Raw genomic sequence first — 22,384 nt, 5'->3', positions numbered from 1 at the left:
TTAAAGCATTCGCTTGGTGTTTGTGAAGTAGACTACAGAACACAGTGTAAGACCTGTGGCAGGTAATGTTTTGTTACATTACTTACTGCGATCAGCTGTGATAGGAGACACCTTTAATCAACTACCCTACAATTATGCTAAGTTTTTCGCTAAATGACAAATCCCAATTGGCTGGGCCAGAGCCCTGCCTCTCCAGACAAAGCTAATTACTTTGCCCATTCACCTATTCCTTCATTGCAGCAAGTCCTGACCTGTGGTATCATGTAGGTGAGTACTTACTATAGGTATTTTTATTGCTTAAATTGTTACCACTTCAAAATTTAAAGTTTCTGAGCTCCATAAAGGGGAGGTACATTTCAATAAGACTTTCATAGAGATTGTCAAGAATCACATGTAACATCCTAAGTGAGCCACGTATTTACTTTATTCTGTATCATACTACTATCTATTTTTTTTTCTTGGGATTAAAAGAAAAAATCAAAAACAGGCAAAGTGATTCATTGAGCTATTACACTAACAAAAGGCTACCTTTACACAGTAAACATAGCTGTCGTAGTTATTGAGTAAAATATATGCATACATATCAAAAACATTCTAAAACAATCTTGCATTAATACTTATTTTGTACTTTTTATGTTAATCTGTTAGTCTAGACAATTATTTCTGGCACTAGGGAATAGGTTTTATTTACAAGCAATAATACACACTAATATGGAATATGGATTTTTGTTTCTTTAGGAGTCTACTGGTACAAACTTATGCTTGTGTTTAAGTTATTTGTCCCTAGCAACTCTTTCTAGTAAAGGTTGGAAGAAAAGACACTGTAGTGTTTTCAGCCTTCCAACTCAGGTAAATGATATGCTACAGTGCAATAGTTATTTTTTATACAGAGCCACAGATGGGGAAGGCAATCCACAAAAAAAATCAAAGGTAAGAGGTCTGAGTCAGAGTTGCTTATAAACAATAGGGGCAATTCTGGGCAGGTCCTGCACAGGTATGGGTTGGTGTGGGCTCACGATGAGGCCTCCAAAGCGGAGAAAACTCGGAGCAGGAGGACACAGGCGATGTCCTGCCTCTCTCAGGAGCCTGGAGCAGGGGCTTGGAGAGCAAGGCTCGTATGGCCCACATGAGCGTCATGTGGGTGGTCCAAACTCATACTTCAGCGTACAAGACTTTGAGGCCTTAGTTCCTTAAAACCAGGTAACTTCTTTATGCCTCTTACTAGTTATCCAAAATTTTTGAGGGCTTGCAAGTTATTTCAGTTAGAAGAAGGAAAGGTGGTGAGGTTGGGTATCCTTGCTGGTTGTTTATAAGAACGGTAGAGATTTTGCTTTCCTGAACAGTGACTGATCCAAACAAAAAGAAAATGTTGTTTGCTCAGAGCTGCCAGCCTCTTTTCCAACTCCCTTACTCTAAATCCTTTTCCTTAAGCTTTCTCTAAGGGTTATGATAATGTACTTGCTCAGGCAGGTTTGGATCCCAGCTGTGCTCCTTTTTTCTTTTCAGCTGAAGCTGTCAGTTCTTTGCATAACCATTTCCCAAAACGGCGCTCGATAAGGCCTCTTTTATAAATCACTGGTATTCTGCATAGCTTTGTACTCACCTTTGTTTTGAGACTTTGACATCTGCTTATCCATCTCTCTCACCTCTCTCCAGGGATGGGTGGCAATTAGGCTGGCTCCTCGGTATTAGTAGGTTTATCAAAATAACAAAAAACTATGAGGATTGTGAAGAAACAGAGGATGAAAAGGGGCACAGAAGGAAACCACAGGAAAGAGCAACTATTCCTGAGGGAAGGTTAATTTCTTTACTGCAATTTCATGTTTTCCTCAGATTATATACAATCATATGGGAGAAAGGAATACAAAATGAATTATAGTTCCAGGAGAGCAAGTTTGAAAAGAGAAAGCATTCAGGTATGGCAAAAGAGAACTGAAACCACATATCGTGAAGAGAGGCTAATATATAAACTGACTGAGGTTAATAAGAAATATTTATTTTCAAGCATTGTTCACTTCTGAAGACTTCCCTATCTCCCACTCTTGTTACTCTAACTATAAAGTATTGCTATTGAAAATCTGGGAACAATTTTATCTACAGAGGTTGGGTTTACTCCAGGAATACATCTAATCTACCACTTTTCAAAGGGGGAATATTTTTGCTACCCTAATGATGGAACTTACCATCTCTCCTGGAAGATCCTCATTTTTTCCAAACAGAGGACGTAATTTTTTTGACTGAAATAGTTTCACCTTTTGAATTGTGTTAATTTTAATATTGCATTACTTAAAAGGCAAAAGCCTATTCTGCCTCTCCCATAAACACTTTCTAGGACAGTCTCACCTCTTCAAAAGCACAACTATTTTTATAGAGTATAGATCACTTTTCATATTAATCACTAGAACAGGGCAATGATTTGCTGAGGGGAAAAATATTTTTTAACACAGATGTGAAATGCCATCTGCTTTGACTAAAAATGTACTTTAGTTATATTTCTGTGCTGCCAAGGCTGAGAAGGAAAGAAAACTGTATTTTTCTCTGCTCAGTTTAGAATTCTGAATTTCAAAATAATATCCCTGTGGAGAGGGGATAAGTGTGTTCATTAATGGAGTACTATAATCCTCCATGTTATTGGCTTCAGGTGATACTGTCCACATACTTGCAGGTATGTTGTCTTGTTTGGAAAACCTCACCTACAAGATCTAGTAAATTGCTTGGGAAGCCTGTTTTCGTACTGTAACTCAAAAGTACACTGATCTGCACTACAGCTGTCTTGTAAAAAGTGCTGTCCAGAAGAGTTTAAAATGATATTGGAGTGCAACGTATTGCTGCAAAGAAAAACACGTTGGGCTACTTAGCTGGAACTGCAAAGCAGTATTTTGATGAAAATATTCAAAGATTATTTCATTTACTCGGTTGATTCTGTGTCCCCACAGAATAGGATGACTAATGAAAATAGTGCCTATGACCTTCTCAGGTAGTTAGGGAGAAGAACAGGTTGAACATACAGCCTGAAATAGAAAATAAGTTTTGTTCTTTTTTTCTGGAAGGTCACTAATTAGAATTATTCAAGAGGTCTCAGCCTGATACAGTGAAAAATACTTGACTGAAAACAGATCAAAGGAAATTGATAAGTTGTGTTTGAAAATTTGGCTGTGATTTGCCCACTTCCCATGTACGTAGTACAGAAATGTGATCCAAACAGACTCCCATATTTATCCGTGCTTCACTTTTAGCTGTATGCTTCAGTGGATATGTTTATATTCTTTTATATGATACTGACTAGTGATAAATATCTTTAACGATTTTGAATCTTTGGTACAGAGAAGAAATTTGGACACGTTTTGCCATAAAGTACTAAAGATTCAGCAGGTAGTCCTTAGTGAGTTGGAGTTCATTGAAAAGTGGCAAGCAATGGACTCTTATTTTGTCCTTGATTCCTCTTAAAAAATCTGCAATGGAAACTGTCATTACAGAATCTGAATTCTGCCAAGCCTGATTATACACAATGCAGCAAAGGAATTTTTTCAAAAACTGTCTGAACACATTTCTAAGAGTATATTTGGCTAACTCACTCAAAAACAAATTTGAATGTCAATAAACAGACTTCTAGGATATTAGGAATTTTTACAGAATTGAAAATTAGAATTTGCAAGGAGAAAAACAAAATCAATAGGAAGAGTAAGTTTTTCTAAGATTTTAAATTAGTTGCAGAATACTGGAATAGTCATGATAAGAATTAATTGGAAAAATTAATTGGAAATATTAGCAGAAACATACAGTAGCATCACATTTAAACAACCAAACAATGCCTAGTATACAAAACCAAATCTCTTGCCTTCACATTTTCAAGTGAAGGCTCCCTACAGCTCAGAGGCTCAGCTAGCAACTTTTAAAATACTGGTATACTTTGATTTCTCCTATAGGCAACCTAAAATTCTCTAAGCAATTCAGTCAGAAATGTGAGTATATAAATTTGTTTTTGGAGTTTTCCTTAGGCTTCAAGTCCTCATGTAGCCATTGTCCTGTATTCAGAAAAGGCACTCTGGAATGGGATTAAACAATCATAGAAGAGCTGGTTTGGTAGTCCTTGCTAAGGACGGCTATAGCATTTGGGTGTAGTTTGACAACCATTTCTTAGTCAGCAGTGCTGGCTAAACTAGCCAGTTTTGCTGGTTTATGCACCTCGCTGTGAACTTGGTCAGGAAAAAACTAAAAAAAACAAAAAACTCTTTTGCTGAGGTACTTTTAACCTAGACCAGATCTGGAAACTGTTTCACTGTGTGGCCCCACAGACAGATATATTAACCCAACTCAGAAGATTATATTATGGTGAGGGTAGAGTTTTAGAAGCTAATTTCAGAAGAAATACTTAACAAATTCTTCTTTTACAGTCAACAGTGCAACTTATTTTCATACTCTGTGTACTTACATTCACAACTAGGGTAAATCCTTCTACATAAAATCTCCCTTGAAGTTTAGCGTTTGTCCAGGTTAAACTTGCCGTCAACTGTGCAACACAGACGGTTCAAACTTCCAGAGTTGCACCTTCTTTCTAGGGAGCTTCCTGTTCTTTATGAGTGTTAATATTAGCCTGACAACACCTGTATATATGTTTGTATTAATTCAGTATAATTGCTTTCTATTTTAGAAATGCCAAAAATGAAGACTCAAGTGGGGAAAAGAGAGAATGCAATGTAAACGTGAGATTATTCTTGCCTTTCTGCTGTGGCTGTTTTATGACTCTGACATCAGTTTGTAAAGAGCAGCCGCTTGCCCAAGACATACACTTCTGAAAGAAACATGAGGATTGAAATCTTGTACAGGCAGAGAGGAGTATGAACTCAAATGTCTCACCTAGGATGAGAGTTCTCATGAATGAGTAAAGCTATGAAAGCCACGCAGTGCGCTGGTGCTTTAAAGGATAGCAGTGATAGAAGTCTCTTTCAGAAGGCCTCCTCCACAGTGGACTGGAGGAGAATGGGGTCATTTCTTCCCATACCACCTGAGGCATCCGAGGCCAGGACAGGAGGGATGTCAAACACATTAAGTATTCTTTTCTATTGGCCCCTGAATAATACAAATGGTGATGTCTGACAGCTATTTGTTAACAGTGTGGGCTGCTTTGGTTCCTGTTCGGAGGAACATAAGTCTATGGGCTGCATCAGTATCCCAGGTACCTTTTTAAAAGCTTTGGATTCTGCTTCAGATTGCAGATTTAAATGCCTTAACCCTTAACTAAACATATTGTTAGAGGAACAGACATCCCTCCGCTCCTCAGGAGTCATAGTTGTTGCTTTCTCCTTAGGACATATTCAGTGGTGATCTCTTCACAGAAGGTGGAGCTGAGTCTTTAGACACCATTCACAGTTCCATATTTTGTTCTATGTGCTGCCAATCAGCCAGACTACCATAGCTAAAGAACATTCATTTTCTTCCTTGGGTTTCATGAAGGGCATGAGGGTATCTCTGGTTATGTAGAAATGGAATGTGTGAGAATTTATGGACTCCTACTTGAAATTTTGAGAGATGTGGTTAACAGTATTAGCATAAGGATGTCATGCTGGTTGTGCTTATTGACTCAATCTTTTTCTTTTTTTTTTTGTGTGTGTGTGTGTGTGTGTGTGTGTTAGTGGACTACACTGGGCTAAGCCATGTCTCATTATATCGAGGGTAAATGTGAACTCTAACTCTCATGTCTAATTTCCATAAAAAATATAGCTGAATTCTTCTAATGCTTTGTGACATGTCTTAGGTGTAAGCCAAAGAGCATAAAATGATTTTTGATTGGACATTTCATCATATTTGCATGAAGTTCAAGCACTTATGTAATACTCCTCTTTTTCTTTTATTTTCTCATTACCTTTGGCCGAGTAGAGCATTTCTTTTCTTGGTCATGTGACATGGCCCAGGTCTGTAACTCTGTAGCTGTCAGTGCCCAGTGACAGGACAGGAGGCAGTGGGCACAAACTGAAACACAGGAAATTCTGTCTGAACACAAGGAAACACTTCGTCACTATGCAAGTAGTTGAACACTGGAACAGGTTTCCCAGAGAGGCTGTGGAGTCTCCATCCCTGGAAATATTCAAAACGCAACTGGAAATGGTCCTGGGCAACCTGTTCTAGCTGACCCTGCTTGAGCAGAGAGATTGATCAGATAGTCTCCAGAGGTCCCTTCCAGCTCCAACTATTCTGTGATTCCGTATCTCCCACAACATAGATATGAAAATGCAACTGTGTAATGTTAATCATATGTGGTTTTGCATTACGATTTATGCTGTGAAAAATGATGAAATAATTAAACCAAGAAAATTCATATGATTTTCTACCATATCTAACCTTTACAAATGCCAAATTCAGGAAAATCTAAAGCAGTAGCTATTTCCCTAGACTTAAGGGATTTAGGTCCATCAGCATGTACTTTTAGTCAGATAGCCCTGGAGCAATTAGTGTTAATATATTGTAAAGATACTGACTTTTTGACAAAGACAAGGGCAGCTTTATTACTCAGCTCACTTAGACCGACGCTCAAGGAGTCTGAAAAGAGCAACATTTATTAGAGCTGTCACTGTTAAGCTGGGCCAAAGGCAATCCTTTTAACTGGATGCTATCATGTAAAATAATCCATTAACTTATACCTAGTTTTGCATTACAGCAAAATTTGGAGGAGAAAAACTTTCCATCAATCAATTAAGCAAAACTTTGCAAGATCAGTCAATAAAAAATAACTAAGTTCCAGCTAAACTAGTAAATACACAATTCAAAACAATGCTTTCTGCTTTACCTGCACATCAATGGCCTATTACTGAAATCCACTTGCAAAAGATTTTACCCTAGCAAAGAGCAAAATTTGTGTCTGGTAGTTTTCTGACTTCAATGGGAGCAAGAAATACTTTGTAATCAGTGCCAGAAGCATAGTAAAGGCTGACTGCTTCTCCCAAAATACCGTTTTTTTTTTGTTTGTTTGTTTGTTTTGAGGTGATTGTAATCCAATCATGTTATAGTTTGACAAAACCTATTAGAGAGAGCTGGCAAATGTCAGTGTGTCAGCTCTGCATGTGCGATTTATTTTACTTTTATTTTATTTTATTGCTGTCTTTACCTCCAGCTGAACCTGCTGAGGGTTGTGAAGGGCATCAAGAAAGACTTATATAGGTGCCTTAGCAGCAAGAGGAAGACCAGGGAAAATATGGGTCTGTGGCTGAAGAGGGAAAGCAACCTGGTAAGGACACAGAAAAGGCAGAGATACTCAACACCTTATTCTACTCTATCTTTAATAGTAAGACCAGCATTCAGGAACTGCAGACCCCTAAGACCAGTGGGAAAACCTGAAGCAAAGAAGACTTACCTTTGGGAAGGAGGGTTACGTTAGAGAATGTTTAAACAAATTGGACCGGCACAAGTCCCTCAGCACTGGTGGGTGCATCCCATGGAACTGCCCCAGTATCATTGCGATGACATCAATTATCATGGCAACTGAGGGAGACTCCTGATGACTGCAGGAAAGAAAATGTCACTGCTATCTTCAAGAAGGTCGAAAAGGAGGATCTGTGGAACTACAGGCTCATCAGATCAGCCTCACCTCAATCACTAGGAGGCTGATGGAGCAAATCCTCCTAGAAATAATTCCCAAACACTTTAAGGATGAGAAGTGATTTAGAGTTGTCAGTAGGATTTACAAAGAGGAACTTGGATCTGACCAACCTAATAGCCTTCTACGATGAGATCACTGTCTCAAGTGACAAGGGGAGAGCAGTGAACATGGTTAATCTTGACTTCAGCAAAGCTTTTGACACTGTTTCCTATACCACCCTCACAGACAAACTGATGAAGTGCAGGCCAGATAAATGGACAGTGAGGTGGTTTGAAAGCTAGCTGAACTACCAGGATTGAAGGGCTTGATCAGTGACAAACTCCAGCTGGAGGCCTGTTACTTGTGTTGTCCCCCCCCCCCCCCCAAAGACACACAACACTACATAACATCTTCGTTAACGACCTGGATGGTGGGACAGAGTGCATCCTCTCCAAGTTTTCAGACAAGGCAAATTTGGGAGAAGTGGTTGACACACCAGATTGTCAATGTTTTTTTCTGAATGGCAGCACAACTATGTGGAGAAATGAACCAAAAGAAACCTCATGAAGCTTTGAAAAAGGGAAATACAAGGTCCTGCAGCTGGGGAGGAACCATTCCTTTTGTGAGTGAGGGCTGACTGTCTGGAAAGCAGCTTCACAGAAGAGGGCATAGTGGGTCCTGGTGGACATGAAATTAACCATGAAGAAGCAATATGCTTTTGTGGCAAAGGAGTCCGATAGCCTCCTGGGCTGCATTAGAAGAGCTGACTAGCCAACAGGCTGAGGAAGGTGATTATTCCCTTCCCCACTGGTGAGACCATACTTGAAATACTGTCTCTGTTTCTGGGCTCTCCAGTGCAAGAAGGACATGGATGTACTGTAGCAAGTCCAGCAAATTGCCACAATGACTAAAGGGCTGGAACATCAGCCACATGAGGAGAGGCTGAGAGAACTGGGATTGTTTAGCTTGCAGGAGATTTTTTTTTTCTTGCCATAATCTCTAGGTAGTTGGGGGAACTGCATGAAGCACATTTGTCTACAAGCGTCACCAAGCAGATGTTATGCAAATGAAGTAGTAACTTCTTGGATCAGTTGAAATAAAATCACACCCTCTTTATAGCTGATCAGATCTATGATCTAAATGAAACTGTTTATTTGGAGGTTCTCTTCAGTTATCAGCTCAGCAGCTGTGGAATGCTGGTGAAATGTGTGTATGGATTTTCAGAAGTGACATAAGTCCCGCCACTGCTTCTATACCAAGAACCTGTTTGTCTCCTGAGAATAATATGAATTTGTAACACAAAGGGGGAATGTACAACTGAAGGCTAGATGAAAGAATTCAAAATCATCAATGAGGATGCCTAACTACTGCTGCTACTTGTTCATTATCCCAAGAGAACTGAAAAGAGGATCAAAGTTTTTTTTTTTTTTTTTTTCCTATATCTATTAATGTGAAAGCAATATGCAGTCATCATAGGCACCTCTTGATCTTGGTTTATTAGGAATCTGCAGTTTCACTTTTCCTTTAGAAAAAAGCTGTTGGTTTTTGTGGCTGGAAGCTTAGACTTCAAACCGTTGTTTTCCAACTTTTCCAAAATATTGTTGAAAATCATCCATTGAGGAAAGACTATAAAACTTTATTGTGAAGAGAGAGAGAGAAAAAAGGAAAAGATAAACCCAACAAAACAGTGCAGAGCTATATTTGAGCACAGCTCAGCTACTCATGAAAGACCATGGAGAACATGGTCTCCATGTAGATGTGTACGTAGCACTATGAACACTCTGGATGGCACAAAACCAATTTGGGTTACTATGTTGAGGGAATGAGGACTACAAGGCCGAAACCTTAGCTGAAAGGTTGTGCTGGTCTGTAGAATAAAGACACCAAAGGCATTCATGGTAGAGAGTAGAGAACCTGTTTTAAGTTCTATTACTTATGCTCAGAAACTGGGCTCCAGCAGCAGTAGACTTGAGGTGGCAGAGGTGCTATCGTGGCTGGTGGGAGGAAGGTGTTGCTGTTCTAGCTCTGTTAAAGGTTGCACGTCATCACCTATACTATATTCTGCTTTCCTTCCTTTTTTTTTTTCTTACACACACACACACACACACACACACACACGTTTTATGCATATGTATATACACATATATACATACACCTGCAGAAGAGTTCTAATGAGATGTGTGATATTGCCTGGGTGCGCTTTGCTCTTTCTGCTTGCACTTTCTACTCTAGGATTATAAACTTCTGGCTTGAAAAGCCTTCTCCCTCTGCTACCAGGCCCTCTTCCAAGAACTGTTGCTATTGGTGCTTGTTTGCCATTTTTTTTCAACTGGAGTGTGCTGTATCCTTGAGCATCTTGTTTCATCCATGTGTGCTGGCATCTCTAAGGCTAGAAAATTGAATAGGCTCTTGTTCTCTCCTTAGCTACACAGGCAAGGTAGCTGCTTTTAAATGGTCAGCAGTACCAGTTCCTCTCTGGATCAATAGGGAGGGAAGGTTATTGACTTATTTTTTTGGTAAGGGGAAGGATACAGTGAGGAAGATTATAAATGCCACAAATTTTTCTGTATCTGTGCTGACAATCAGCAGGCAATTTTCACTCTGGATTTACTATTTTTACAACTTTGCAGAAATGGAGTTGGTGGTCCTGGCAGAAACACTGTACCCTTGTGGAGATGAAGACTGACACATGCTGGGCTGCACCCAGAGTGTAGCCAGCTGGAACGTGACTGTTCCCCTCTGTTTGGCACTTTGGTAGTGCATTTGGAGGACTATGTCCAGTTTTTGGTGTGTTACGAGAAAGGCACTGACATGATGGAGGAAATCCAGCAAAGGGACACAGTGATAGTCAGGGCGCCAGAGCATGGGATGTACAGGGAGAGGCTGAAGCAACTGGATTTGTTCAATTTGAGAAGGTTGAAGGAATCTCTTACAAGTTTCTTGAATGCCTAATGGTATGGTAGAAGATGGAGCCAGACTCTTCTCCAAGGTGCACTGATGGGATGAGAGACAACATATGGGAATTGCAACATGGCAAATTCCTATGAGATGTAATAGAAAATGTTTTCACCATAAGGGTAGTAAAAAAACTGGAACAGGTTGCTTGCAGAAGCTGTAATATTTCAGTTCTTGGAGATACTTAAATCATGGCTGGACAGGTCCTGAAGCAAAACAATCTAATTTGCTAGAGGCATCATCATGCCTAATTTCTGGACAGCAGTAAACTTTACTGGATAGGCAATGCTCCCTAGTATGCTTGGAAATGGTCTAGGGATAGTTGAATTATTTCTACTTGTGTGGAATTGAATTTCACTTGATAATTCATCAGCAATAATTGATTCAGTGCTTTATGGATGGTTATGTGGGAGAGTGAAAGTAGAAGATGTAACTGATTATGTAATAGAAGACGTAATAACATTTTGTAGAAAATGAGAACTTTTAATTTTAATATGCAAATGTTTGACTCAATGTCTATGCCATTATTTTCTTTGTCTAAAATGTCTCCACAAGGTTCAGGTAAATAAAGATAGCAGAAATGAACAGAGAGGTCTGTCTGGAGCATAGTGTGCCAGGCTGACATTGACTCATGGCAAAACTGCGCTGGAAAGTGCAGTTTCATGCACTGGAGTAGGTTGGGAACAGGGCACAAGGAATGGCTAGCAGCACTGTGCTTCTCTGCTGGCAAAATACCCAAGAGCTGGCAGCCTGCCGAGGAAGAAAAAGAATGAACATGTACAAAGGGGAAATATACCTACAGCCTGTTAACATCAGAAGTGATGGATGAGAAGGAAGCAAGATGTGACCTGCAAAATAGACTTGCTAATCTGGGAAAATCACAAGTGTTTTGGTAATGCAAAATACCTCTCTTGGGAAATTCCTTCTGCTCCCAGATGTCTCCCCCTCCAGTACAACTTTTCTATTTGTTCTGGTTTTCCTCTTAGTCCTCAGATTTACCCTTGAATGAAGAAGAATCCTAGAATCACCTTTAGAGAATATGATATCTATCTCCAGGAGAAGGATTTAATTCATTTGTTGACAAAGATTCTTTCATTATTTCAGTCTCCAAAAGGTCTAGACTTCATCATTTTTCAGAAAGGATATCAGTTATGTTGCTCTGCCTTTTTTTGAATGACAGTTCACACATGGCTTTTTTCCAACAATCCAAGTAAATCTAGAGTTTTCAGTAGAACCAGGTATAATACAATTCAGTGAATACACAGGGAATCTCCCTATATCTGATGGGAGGGAGAGAGATAATACAGGGAGCAGTGACTAGAAATTTGTGGTTTTTCATTCCTGGTTGAATTTAGTGACTGCAAAGTAGAATCTTGCTTACTTTCTTTCCCCTCTCCCCTCAGAAATTTTAGACTCCCAGCCACACTGTGGCTTGCTTCTCAGAACCTTCCATATTCTTCTTCACATCAACTCTCACTCTTATAATCAGATATTCTATAGGCTGATCATGAGGACTCTATGGCAGATGACAGTTCCAGGATTAAACAGTCAGGAGTTTGATTAGAAGGAAAGTGAATTCAGGTGTGCTAATGTACAGAGGAATGCTTTAGCTTTGGGCTACTATGTAAAAGTTGATGACTGCATCACAACCACCACCACTGCCATTATATTCTTGATTAAAAGTGACTGTAACTGCTCACTGTGCATGCATGGATCACCTAAGCTTGTCCGTTGAATTGCATTCCTCAGTAGATTTGGACTTTGAGACACTTAATCTGTAAATCTCAAATTACCTTAGGCAATATGTAGATGTTCATATGTTAATATGACATACAATATTTACCCTATTTAAAAATCTGTGGCCAAAAGACAGAATGCTTACAATATTTTAGATACCTCATTGAGTTAAATGAGTTTATATGGATTGTTTTCTTGGATGTGTGCCTGCAGTCCAAGTTTCACATTTTTGTTATCATGGATCTTACCTTAGGTGCTCTGGAATACTAACTAATTCAGTCCTAAAACTTTGTTTTGAGATAGGTGAGAAATATTATATAGAGATTACTGTTGACTAAGGGAAGACATTGTGTGACACCAGTCACTGGTATAATCAATAATAATACTGAGCATACTGACTCTGATCCATGGATCACTGAATGCCACTCCATTGACAGTTTTATATCTATTCTTATAGTTTACTTCTTCTGTGACTGTCTATTGTGCTTTTCCTTCGAAAGAGAATTTTACTCAAAGGTGGCAATATATTCAAAACTACAAATGGTGTTTGTTTCATGGTTACAAAAGAAAGATTAATTACCTCCTACTTTACCTACATTTGCCTGTTTCTTTTCTACATTAGGTCTTAGAAGTTGTTGAGAAGTTACCTGCAGTCTGAAATGATAGCGAGCTGGCATAGAGGACACTCCTGTTTTACACCTAATGGATATTGCTTAATACTTTAGAAGAAATATATTTTATGTTAAAGCTTTTGACAGACTGCTATCCTTCTGAGCATCTTGATAGCATTTAGTTTGTCTACTCAGAAACACCTAATGCTACTACATATAGTACAATGAAAACTCCAAGAAAAATCCAAAGTTTTGGTATTTGTGTTACTTGTACATCTGCTATAGCATCCTGCATGGTGTTCAGTATTCTAGCTTCTTGCTGCTCATCTCTGAACATACGAGCTCGTCCACTCATTTCTAATTCACCTTTCCTTTCTATCTGGAATGCTCCTACAGAACTGTGTACTGAAAGGACTGGAGTGCAGCTAGATATGAATTTTTTTTCTCTTACTGGAAGCACATTGAAGACATCCGTCGGACAAAACATCACTCTATTCTATCCAGACAGGCTTGGTTACTATCCTTACAAAAATGAAATCACAGGAGAAACAGTCAATGGAGGACTCCCCCAACTCTCCATGCTGGAGACTCATTTAAAAAAAGCCAAAGAGGACATTCAGTTTTATATTCCTTCAGATGAACAGTTTGGACTGGCTGTCATTGACTGGGAAAACTGGAGACCTGTGTGGATAAGGAACTGGGGATCAAAAGACATTTATAGACAGGAATCCATTGAACTGGTTCAGCAGAGAGACCTAAGTCTATCAGAAGTCGAAGCCAGGAGTATAGCTAAAATGGAATTTGAAGCTGCAGCAAAATCAATTATGTTAGAATCTTTGAAGCTGGGCATAGCAACGAAGCCAAATCGTCTGTGGGGATATTACCTTTATCCAGACTGTTATAACTATGATTACAAACAAAATCCACACAATTATACAGGAGCCTGTTTAGATATTGAAATAGCAAGAAATAATGAGCTTAATTGGTTGTGGGAGAAAAGCACTGCACTTTATCCATCTGTCTATCTAGAGACAGCCCTAAGATCCTCCAGAAATGCGCAAGTCTTTGTTCGCAACAGAGTTCAAGAAGCCATTAGAATTTCATATGTCTCTAATTCTACTCATCCTCTTCCAGTTTTTGTATATACACGTCCAGTATTCACAGATGTCTGTGAGGAATATCTCTCTCAGGTGAGTGGATCTAGACTTTAAATATTTCAAATTTAGTGGATATTTATTAAATAAGTATACTAACCTGTATCAGAAAGAAAATGTATAGATTTTGAATAAAAAGATTAAATTAATCCATCAACTAAATTTGGTTAAACCTAGTACAGAGAAGTCTATTTTCAAACCTTCTCATAGTATTTACTAAATAGTGTTTTACTCTCTGAGTAGTTCCTACATGTTGCAAAATATTACAAAGCTAGAAAGCATGTTTTAGTACTTCAGCTCAGAGAAAAGAAATATGAATAATCTCTTCCAAAGAGAATTAGTAAAACCAGGCTGGCCTAATGTCTATTCTTTTACGTTATAAGAAAAATAAGTGAGTCTTTCTTTTCTTAAACAATGTTTTTTTTTTCCCTCCTTCTTTTTACTTTGATATATATGCGATGTTTCTCCTCTGGTTTTGTTAAAGGACCATTGAGGGACCCTGTGGATGATTATTGTAAGACCTGGTTCCCCAGGTGAAGTGGGAGAGGACATTACAATAGTAACTTTGTTACTCCAAAAAAATTATTTTTTTTCTTTTGAAATTACAATGTCTAAATTAAAACAAATAGTTTCCATCGTGGGGATTCTTAAACGGTAAAATACCCTTCTTCCACCCCCAATTCTTCTGATCATTTTGATAATATAATTAAATTAGTTCTCCAGAAATCAAAGAATTTCATTGCCTACCTAAGACTTAAAGTACTGGTGCAAAAATCAACAAATTTTTAAAAAATCAGAACACAAAAATGTCACATACACATAAAAAATGAATCAGGTCACAAGTCTTCTGATAAGTTAGATGAATTTTAAAGCTAGTGAGGAAATTCTGTCCTTATATGCACTGGAGTAGCTGTCTAAATGATATTTGAATATCTGATGTGTTATTCAAGGTTAGGTGCAGGTTAAGATCTAATCCTCGTATTATGGTTGTGGCTACACTTTTCCCCTCACATTTATATAAAAATCTGCTCTATCAGAGACACCACCAAGTTATGGGACCTCCTCCTGGCCCTGGCCATGCTGGCCATCCAGGCTGCGAGGAAGGGGAAGCTTGAGGGCTTGATGCTGGTGACTGCATGGACACTCTTGTGTCTAGTGTCCTCTCACAGGCCCAGGTAGAGCACCACTAGGATGTGCCCCCAGCAATCTGGATGCCTTCAGGGAGCAGTGGGTGCTATTCAGGGGTCCTGATGGTTTTTATAGTTACTAACTTTAAATCCTGTAATCCTCACACCTTTTATTTTTATTTGTTGTCCCCCATAGTTAGATGGTTTCTCCTCGCCTCTCCCTTCCCAAGTGGGCTTTAAGCCTTTGTTACGGCTAAGGTAATATCTAACCTTAAAAGGAGAACTGAACAACAACAACAAAAAAAATCCTAAATCAGTCTTTGTAAAAAGCCAGTGGCATCGTCTCAAGAAAAGAGATTCCTGTTGGTGAAAGCTCTTTCTTTTGCTAAGTTTCTGCTCTAGCACCTTCTGGTAAATGAAATTAAAGAAAGCTGTGCTTTCCAGGCCCTGCCTCAGGTAGCATTACTGAGGCTGGTTATTACCACCCCTGAATGGCCAGAAGGCAATGAAGCAAAACAAAATAAAACAAAAGGTTGGAAATGGTTGGATGAGTGTATGTCATATGCCTAACCACTGGCTCAATTTTACAGCCTTGTTTTTCTAACCAGAAGATATATTTAAATTGAAAATAGTTGGCAACATTTTCTGTAATCACCTGCTTAACCTGAATATATATATTATATATATTAATATATATATATATATCCCAGAATAAAAAATTGTCATTGAGAGCAAAATGTTTGCATCATATGTAATTACTTGCTGTTTCAAAGTGGTTATTTTGGCTATCTAATATTCTATATGCATTATACCCTTTGCCCTTATGTTATAGCTTACTTAAATCAGTGTGATTCTTTGCACATTTACCCTCAGGATGACCTGGTAAATACCATTGGAGAATCTGCTGCTCTAGGTGCTTCTGGAATTGTGATCTGGGGTGATATGAATTTAACACAAAATAAGGTATGCCAAATTAATTATATGAGGTTCTTAAAGAGCAATAAAATGAAAAGGGTATAAAGCGTTATGATTTACATCTTTCTTTTTACTTTTAAACTGATGACTCCATACTGTCAGCAGACCTGATGTCTTCTCTAGTTAAAAAGAAACAAACACATCTGAGGCTTATACAAATTGCCCAAGACTATGCAGGCTAAGAGTTAAACCTTTGAATGTGCCAGTAACATTGTGAGTAGTAACAATGTGAGTAACTGGACAAGCTATTATGATATCTGGAAGCAAGTTAGGACTTGATTAGTTAGTTTAAGGAAAGAGTTCTCATATTTTCATTACATTCCAGTCATAAGGTACAGAAAAATTCCTTGGGCTTGCTCAGAGCCATTATTCCAAAGTCCTTTTTCTTTTTTCTTTTTAACATGGTGCACTTAGCAATACTATTTAAAACATTAGGAGGAATCAGACTAGGAGGATTTCAGCTCCAGCCATTCCTGTGTTTTTTATGTAGTAGTCTGACTAATTCCAGTGTAAGAAAGATCCAAGTCACAAGAGGAATAAAAAAGGAATTTGTTTTAGAAAGGTCAGGTACCCAGTTTGAGAAACATTGTTATAAGGATGTTGAAATAACTCTTTTGAACTAGCTCATTCATACTTAGGCAAGTTTGGTATAAAGATTTACTGTATGTGAAGTACTTTCACCCAATTTCAAAGTCTCCTAAGAGCAAAGAACTGAAACTCATCAGCATTGTTGGGCTTTCTGTAACAGAATGCATGGCCAAATAAAACTCCTGCAGTTCTGTAAGGGTCAAATTATCAAAGGCATCCCACCTGCACTCTTTCTGTATGTGCCTGGCTTTGAGTATGCACATCAGTTGCACCTGAAGCTTTTTTGCACACTACCCCTGTAGCAGGACATAGATTAACAACAGTTTTTATTGTTTGAACTTTGAGATTTGCATAAGCAAGTAGAATTTTCCATATCCCAGTCAGACAATGTATTTACACAGCCATGCAAGTGAGTAAATGTCTTGCACTTAGAGTCTTTATTTAAGGGTATCATTATCACTAGCTTCTCAGCAATGAAATATTCCTATGAGCCTCACTTCTGTGAGAATTACACCAACCAAAATTTTCTAGCCAGGGATTTTATATATCTTAAAGAAAAACAAACAAACAAACAACTAACTACCAATTTGTTTACTTGGACAGAATAATATAATTGCTTGTATTGCAGCTGTGTTTTTTAACATTTTAAAGTTCATCATGGCAAATACTGCAGGTGAATATTACAAAACCACCCAAATCCTCTAAGACATTGCAGATTCTAACTCCAGTTGATGTTAGTGAGGTGGATGCTCTAACACCTTTTGTAGGGACACAAAGGGCCTTGGAAAATACTTCGCTGTGCTAAAGATGGGTGAAAAGTCACATTTCCCCTGTGAAGAGCTCAAGCAACGTATACAGGCCAAGAATATGTCACCAGCATTAAGGCCTTGTGGGCACAGAAAGTACTCTGTAATCTTGTTGGGCTTGGAAGGAAAGGAGACAGCGAGGCCCATAAGGCTGGATTGTATTTAGCCTCAGATGCAGACCCAGACCTGCTCATTCTGCAGTGCAGTGGTAGACCTTTGGGGAACCACTGCTACTTCCCATGAGAGAAGCACAATCAAATGTTGCCGTTCCTTCAGCCCACTGATATAGAGAATGTATATCTTATGACTTTGAGGTATTAAAAGATCTTACTGTGTGGTCTGTGTGGTCAGGAAGGCCCTATACACCATGTGATATGACGGAATGAGCAACAGGCTCGGCATCAACAGAACAACTTTTCTCTTGCAAGTCGGGCAGAGCGGGTTGTGCAAAAGCCTGTCTTCCAAGTTGCTCAGTTCCGGTGTTTACATGAAGATTTATTTACAAAAGCTACTTCAAGTTAGAGACAAAAACCCTGATGCATGCTAGAATGTGTGTTAGTTCTGAAAGAAAGGACAGTTAAGGCTTTTGGTAAACTTGGGAGATGCTATGACACTGAGCTAAATAATACTGGATATTAGGAGGCTATTTTAAATGAGAATGACAAAATAGACTTTTAACTGGCTAACATACATGGGATGAGTTGTCCTTACAGCCTCACTTTTGGGATACTGCTAGTCACTAAATGGAGGAGGGATGTGCAGGGATAAGAAAAAGGCAAGCTTTTATCAATGACACTGAGGAAGGTAATGAAATGCTATTATTGTTTCCAGGGGCTTTTTTTTGAACACCTGGAATGTAAGCCATATTGCTGCTGTTATTCCCCCACTTCCCTTCTGTATGTCTGTTCCTGTCTGACCTTACTTCCTCTCTTTCTTATATCATTCCTTTGATCTTTTGTCGCATGTTGAAATCAATCCAGTTGGCTAAGGCTGCTCTATCCTTGCGTCACTGCTGTGAATTCATGGACAGAAAGGTAAAAGCAAGATCTTAAACAGTCATGTTTGATTCCAGTTTGTTAGGTCTGTGGAGTGGTTGGTAAAAGCCATTGTGTGATAAATCTATGTGTCTCAATAGGAAGTCTGAAAATAAAAGTCAGTAGAGAGATAATTTTTGCCATTTTTCCTTCTATCATTTCTATTTTCTTTTGTCTTATCAAAAGAGGACCATTTTTCATTGTCAGTGGTTCCAGACTATCAAACTACTAAAAGACAGTAGTGGTATTTTTAATGACATATAGAAAACTATCAAGTAGGTATATTCTGCATAAAAAGTCCCACAAAACTAACAGAACAAAGAACAAAAATTTTTATTTAAACAACAGCTTTATTATATATTTTGATTTTTAAATTTATTTTAAATATTTTCTATATTTTTAATGTGAAAGATTTTGATGATTTTTATAAATAGGGATCAACAAATAATAAGTTTTCATGAAATGCTAAACTCCACTTAACTCTATGATACACTAACAAATCAGACTCTCATTAAAAGGTTATCTTTTATTTGATCTTCCTTTGAATATATAAGCAAGGAAAGGAGAAAAACAGCGAGTGTGGCTTCTGTACATTGAATTCTTTATTCTGTTGCTGAGACACTAGCCAGAAACTAAAGCTAAAGGCTCTAATACGGAGATCATGAACAAGTCACACAATGCACTAGGACATGTTCACTGAGATGATTTCCATGAGTGGAAATAACAGCTTTATCTACCTATTGATGTCTGTTATTAGGCAAATATCCTGAGAAGACACAACTTCTGAAACAAACAAACAAGAATTCCAAAGCCTCTGGTTATTAAGCGATATAAGCATATATAGAATAAATGTCAATTGCAGGATCAATTAGATGGTCTCTTAACGTATATTTAGCCCCAAATGCTTTGCATTCAAAAAATGTTGTGAAAGCTGCCCACTCTCATGGCTTATGGCTATTCAGGTCAGGGGAAAATTGAAGAGTCTCAAAGAGATGATTTGATAGAAAAACTATTTGTTAAGGGTGATATTTTTTTTCAGACTCCCTTCAAAATATACAAGCCACGTGAAAAGTAATTTTGATCCTTCATGTAACTTCATCAGATGCATTTGATTCCAAATGCTACAAGCAAATTCATACAGATAGTTTTAATTCCTCTGCTTTCTGATATGAGGGCTTTTAATAACATCTCCAACTACTACCTCACATAAACTTGCTGTGATCCTTGAACTACATAGCAGCTTTTCAGATAAGCCTGCTTCCAACAACCAGTTATAACTATTATCAAAACCTCGAGGGAAGTATTTATAGATATCCACTACAGCACATTAGAATGACAGTATTTTTATAGTTTATTTACTAAGCTTTTCAGCTACGATGTTCTTTTTACAGAACACCTGTAGGACTCTGGACAACTACCTTCGGAGGACGTTGACTCCTTACCTCATCAATGTGACAATGGCAGCCAGAATCTGCAGCCGAGTGTTGTGCCAAGACTCTGGTGCTTGTGTACGGAAAAAATGGAATTCCAGTGACTACCTTCACTTGAACCCAGAGAATATTGTCATTCGAATGACAAAAGATGGAAAATACACTCTACAAGGGCAACCAGCATTTCAGGATCTGCAAATGTTTATAGAAAAATTTGATTGCCACTGTTATGCAGGGTACAGTTGCAAACCTAGAGCTGATATAAATGACATCCATTACCTCCATGCTTGTGTTACAGAAGATATTTGCATTCACATATCCTCAAATTCACTTTCTAATATAGGACCTTCTAGAGAAAAGACCCCACCTAACAGAACTGTTCTTTCATCTGCCTCTCTGAGTAAGGTTACGTTATCTACACAACACGAAATAAAAGATTTCCAATCTACTATTGGAAATAATATACTCAGTATAACAACTACACAATGTAACAATATCACAGCTACCTCTAGTTACGATTTAGAAGCAAATGATACTCGTACTTTCAGTAGTTCTTCATCAGATAAGATGTTTAATTTGTTTTATTTAATTCTAATTTTGAGCACCTTAATATAAATGACCCATGAAAGTGAGACTGAAATTCTTTTCCCTTAACTTTGTTTGAAATTCTAGAGTTTTGATTTGGATAGAAAAATCATTCCTGAAATGTGTAAAACAGCTGCAACTCTGTGAATTTATCTGTATGAGGTCACTTTTTTTATTCCATAGCTTGAATATATTTCTTCAGTTTAATTCTAAACTACTATTTGGGCTGAAGATATAGTGGTCTGTATATAATGATTATACTGTATGATAGGATAATCCAGAATAATGAACAATTTGTAACAGTTCTATTTAAAAAAAAATATTTCATTTCTCATAGTGTTATTTTGTATACTTCAAGCTAAGCCAGTGAAATCTATCTCCACTTGGATTTAATTTAGTCTCAGATTTGATGCTCTATGTAGGAATGAATTTCATCCTACATGAGTATTAGCTCCTAAAAAATACCTGGCCTAACTTTAGACTTTTGAGAATTTTCAGCATAAAGCTTATTTGATAAAGTAATTTTTACTCTTAAAACATACATAAGCTTAATTTTAAAGTGTTCTTCTTACTTTTCACAATATCTATCAAGAAACTGTTTTTTCCTTTAATTGAATATTTCTAACTTCTAAAAAGTCTCTAAGTTTAACATAAATGTTTACATCAAATATTAGAACTTCATTATTCAAAATCTGAGCTGGATTAGTTACTCCTTCATTCTTTCTTCCCTTCTCCCAAGCCTTCTCGTTTATGTCAGGTGTTCCCTTCCTTGGCTTTCAACTGTTCTGTCTGGCCAATACTCACAACTCCTCATCTGATCTACCTCTTTACTCTCTATGAGCATTGGCCAACAATCCTAGTTTCTCTATTCAGAAATTATAGCAACTGGATATGAAAGACCGGCTTAGCACCAGCTGGACAAAGAGTTAGTGGGGTTTGAGAAGGTTACAGATGTGGGACAGTCTCTATGCCTGCCTGCCTGCCTACTTCCGAACAAATCTATTTGGTGGAAGCCAGTTTGTTCGTTAGGAAAACTCAACAGTGGAGGCAGCAAGATGCAATGATGCTGGGGACCTTGGGGTCTCCTTTCTTCACTTCCACTGCTTGTGATCCAGGATACTACCTCTGGATCACATTTTTTATTTGTTCTGCTCATGGAACCCTAAAAGCCCTTCACCAGTACATAGAAATCTGTGTTCCACCAAGTCTCCTCTCTGGGGAGGGAGTACTGGTGCGTAGCAGTAGTGAGGGAAGTCAGTTGACATCTAAGGACTGTAAAAGTAGCGGTATGCACCTCTGGAGAAAGGGACAGTAAAGACAGCAAGACACATAGTATCAAGGGCCAGACCATGCCAAGCAGGACACTACAGAGCAGGACATGGAACAGAATCACAGCTAATATGACAGTGTGTCTTATTTATATTTAAAAACATATTGTGGTTTTGGAATATCTCAGTTACTACACTAGTTTTGGGCAACTCCTTTTCTTTGCTTCCTAGGCTTTTATATTCCCTGTAGAATGCTCTGTTGTTCTGTAGAGATACAGCTCACATTTTCATTACTAATAAGAGACAAGAAAGAATCTGGCATATTCAATAAGGAAAGGCTCAGATCTAAGACATGGCAGCACATTTGCTCTTAAATGCAGCATTTGAATAGCCACAATAATTTTAGACTACATGCTTAGAGTTTCTTGCCAAAAGCAATGTTAAAATAGAAGATACATCTCCAAAGTAAACCACTCCCAGTTTCTATCGAGAGTCCAATTATGGTTTTTATATAGTCACTTTAAGCATTTAGAAGCAATTA

General features: G+C 38.1%; 1 protein-coding gene and 1 long non-coding RNA gene across 2 annotated transcripts in view; one reads left to right on the top strand and one right to left on the bottom strand.

The window, feature by feature from the left end:
• The window catches only part of LOC134154940 (uncharacterized), a 50,890-nt gene that overhangs the window by 18,736 nt on the left and 9,770 nt on the right, over positions 1-22,384 (bottom strand). The window lies entirely within an intron of this gene.
• SPAM1 (sperm adhesion molecule 1) lies at positions 13,101-20,605 on the top strand. Its single transcript, XM_062601550.1, has 3 exons — positions 13,101-14,066; positions 16,031-16,120; positions 19,952-20,605. Exons 1-3 carry the CDS (start codon positions 13,101-13,103, stop codon positions 20,603-20,605), a joined length of 1,710 nt encoding a protein of 569 aa, XP_062457534.1.

The sequence above is a fragment of the Rhea pennata genome, chromosome 1 (assembly GCF_028389875.1).
Source record: "Rhea pennata isolate bPtePen1 chromosome 1, bPtePen1.pri, whole genome shotgun sequence".
Taxonomy (NCBI): Eukaryota; Metazoa; Chordata; class Aves; order Rheiformes; family Rheidae; genus Rhea; species Rhea pennata.
This window is presented reverse-complemented; position numbering and strand designations above follow the sequence as displayed.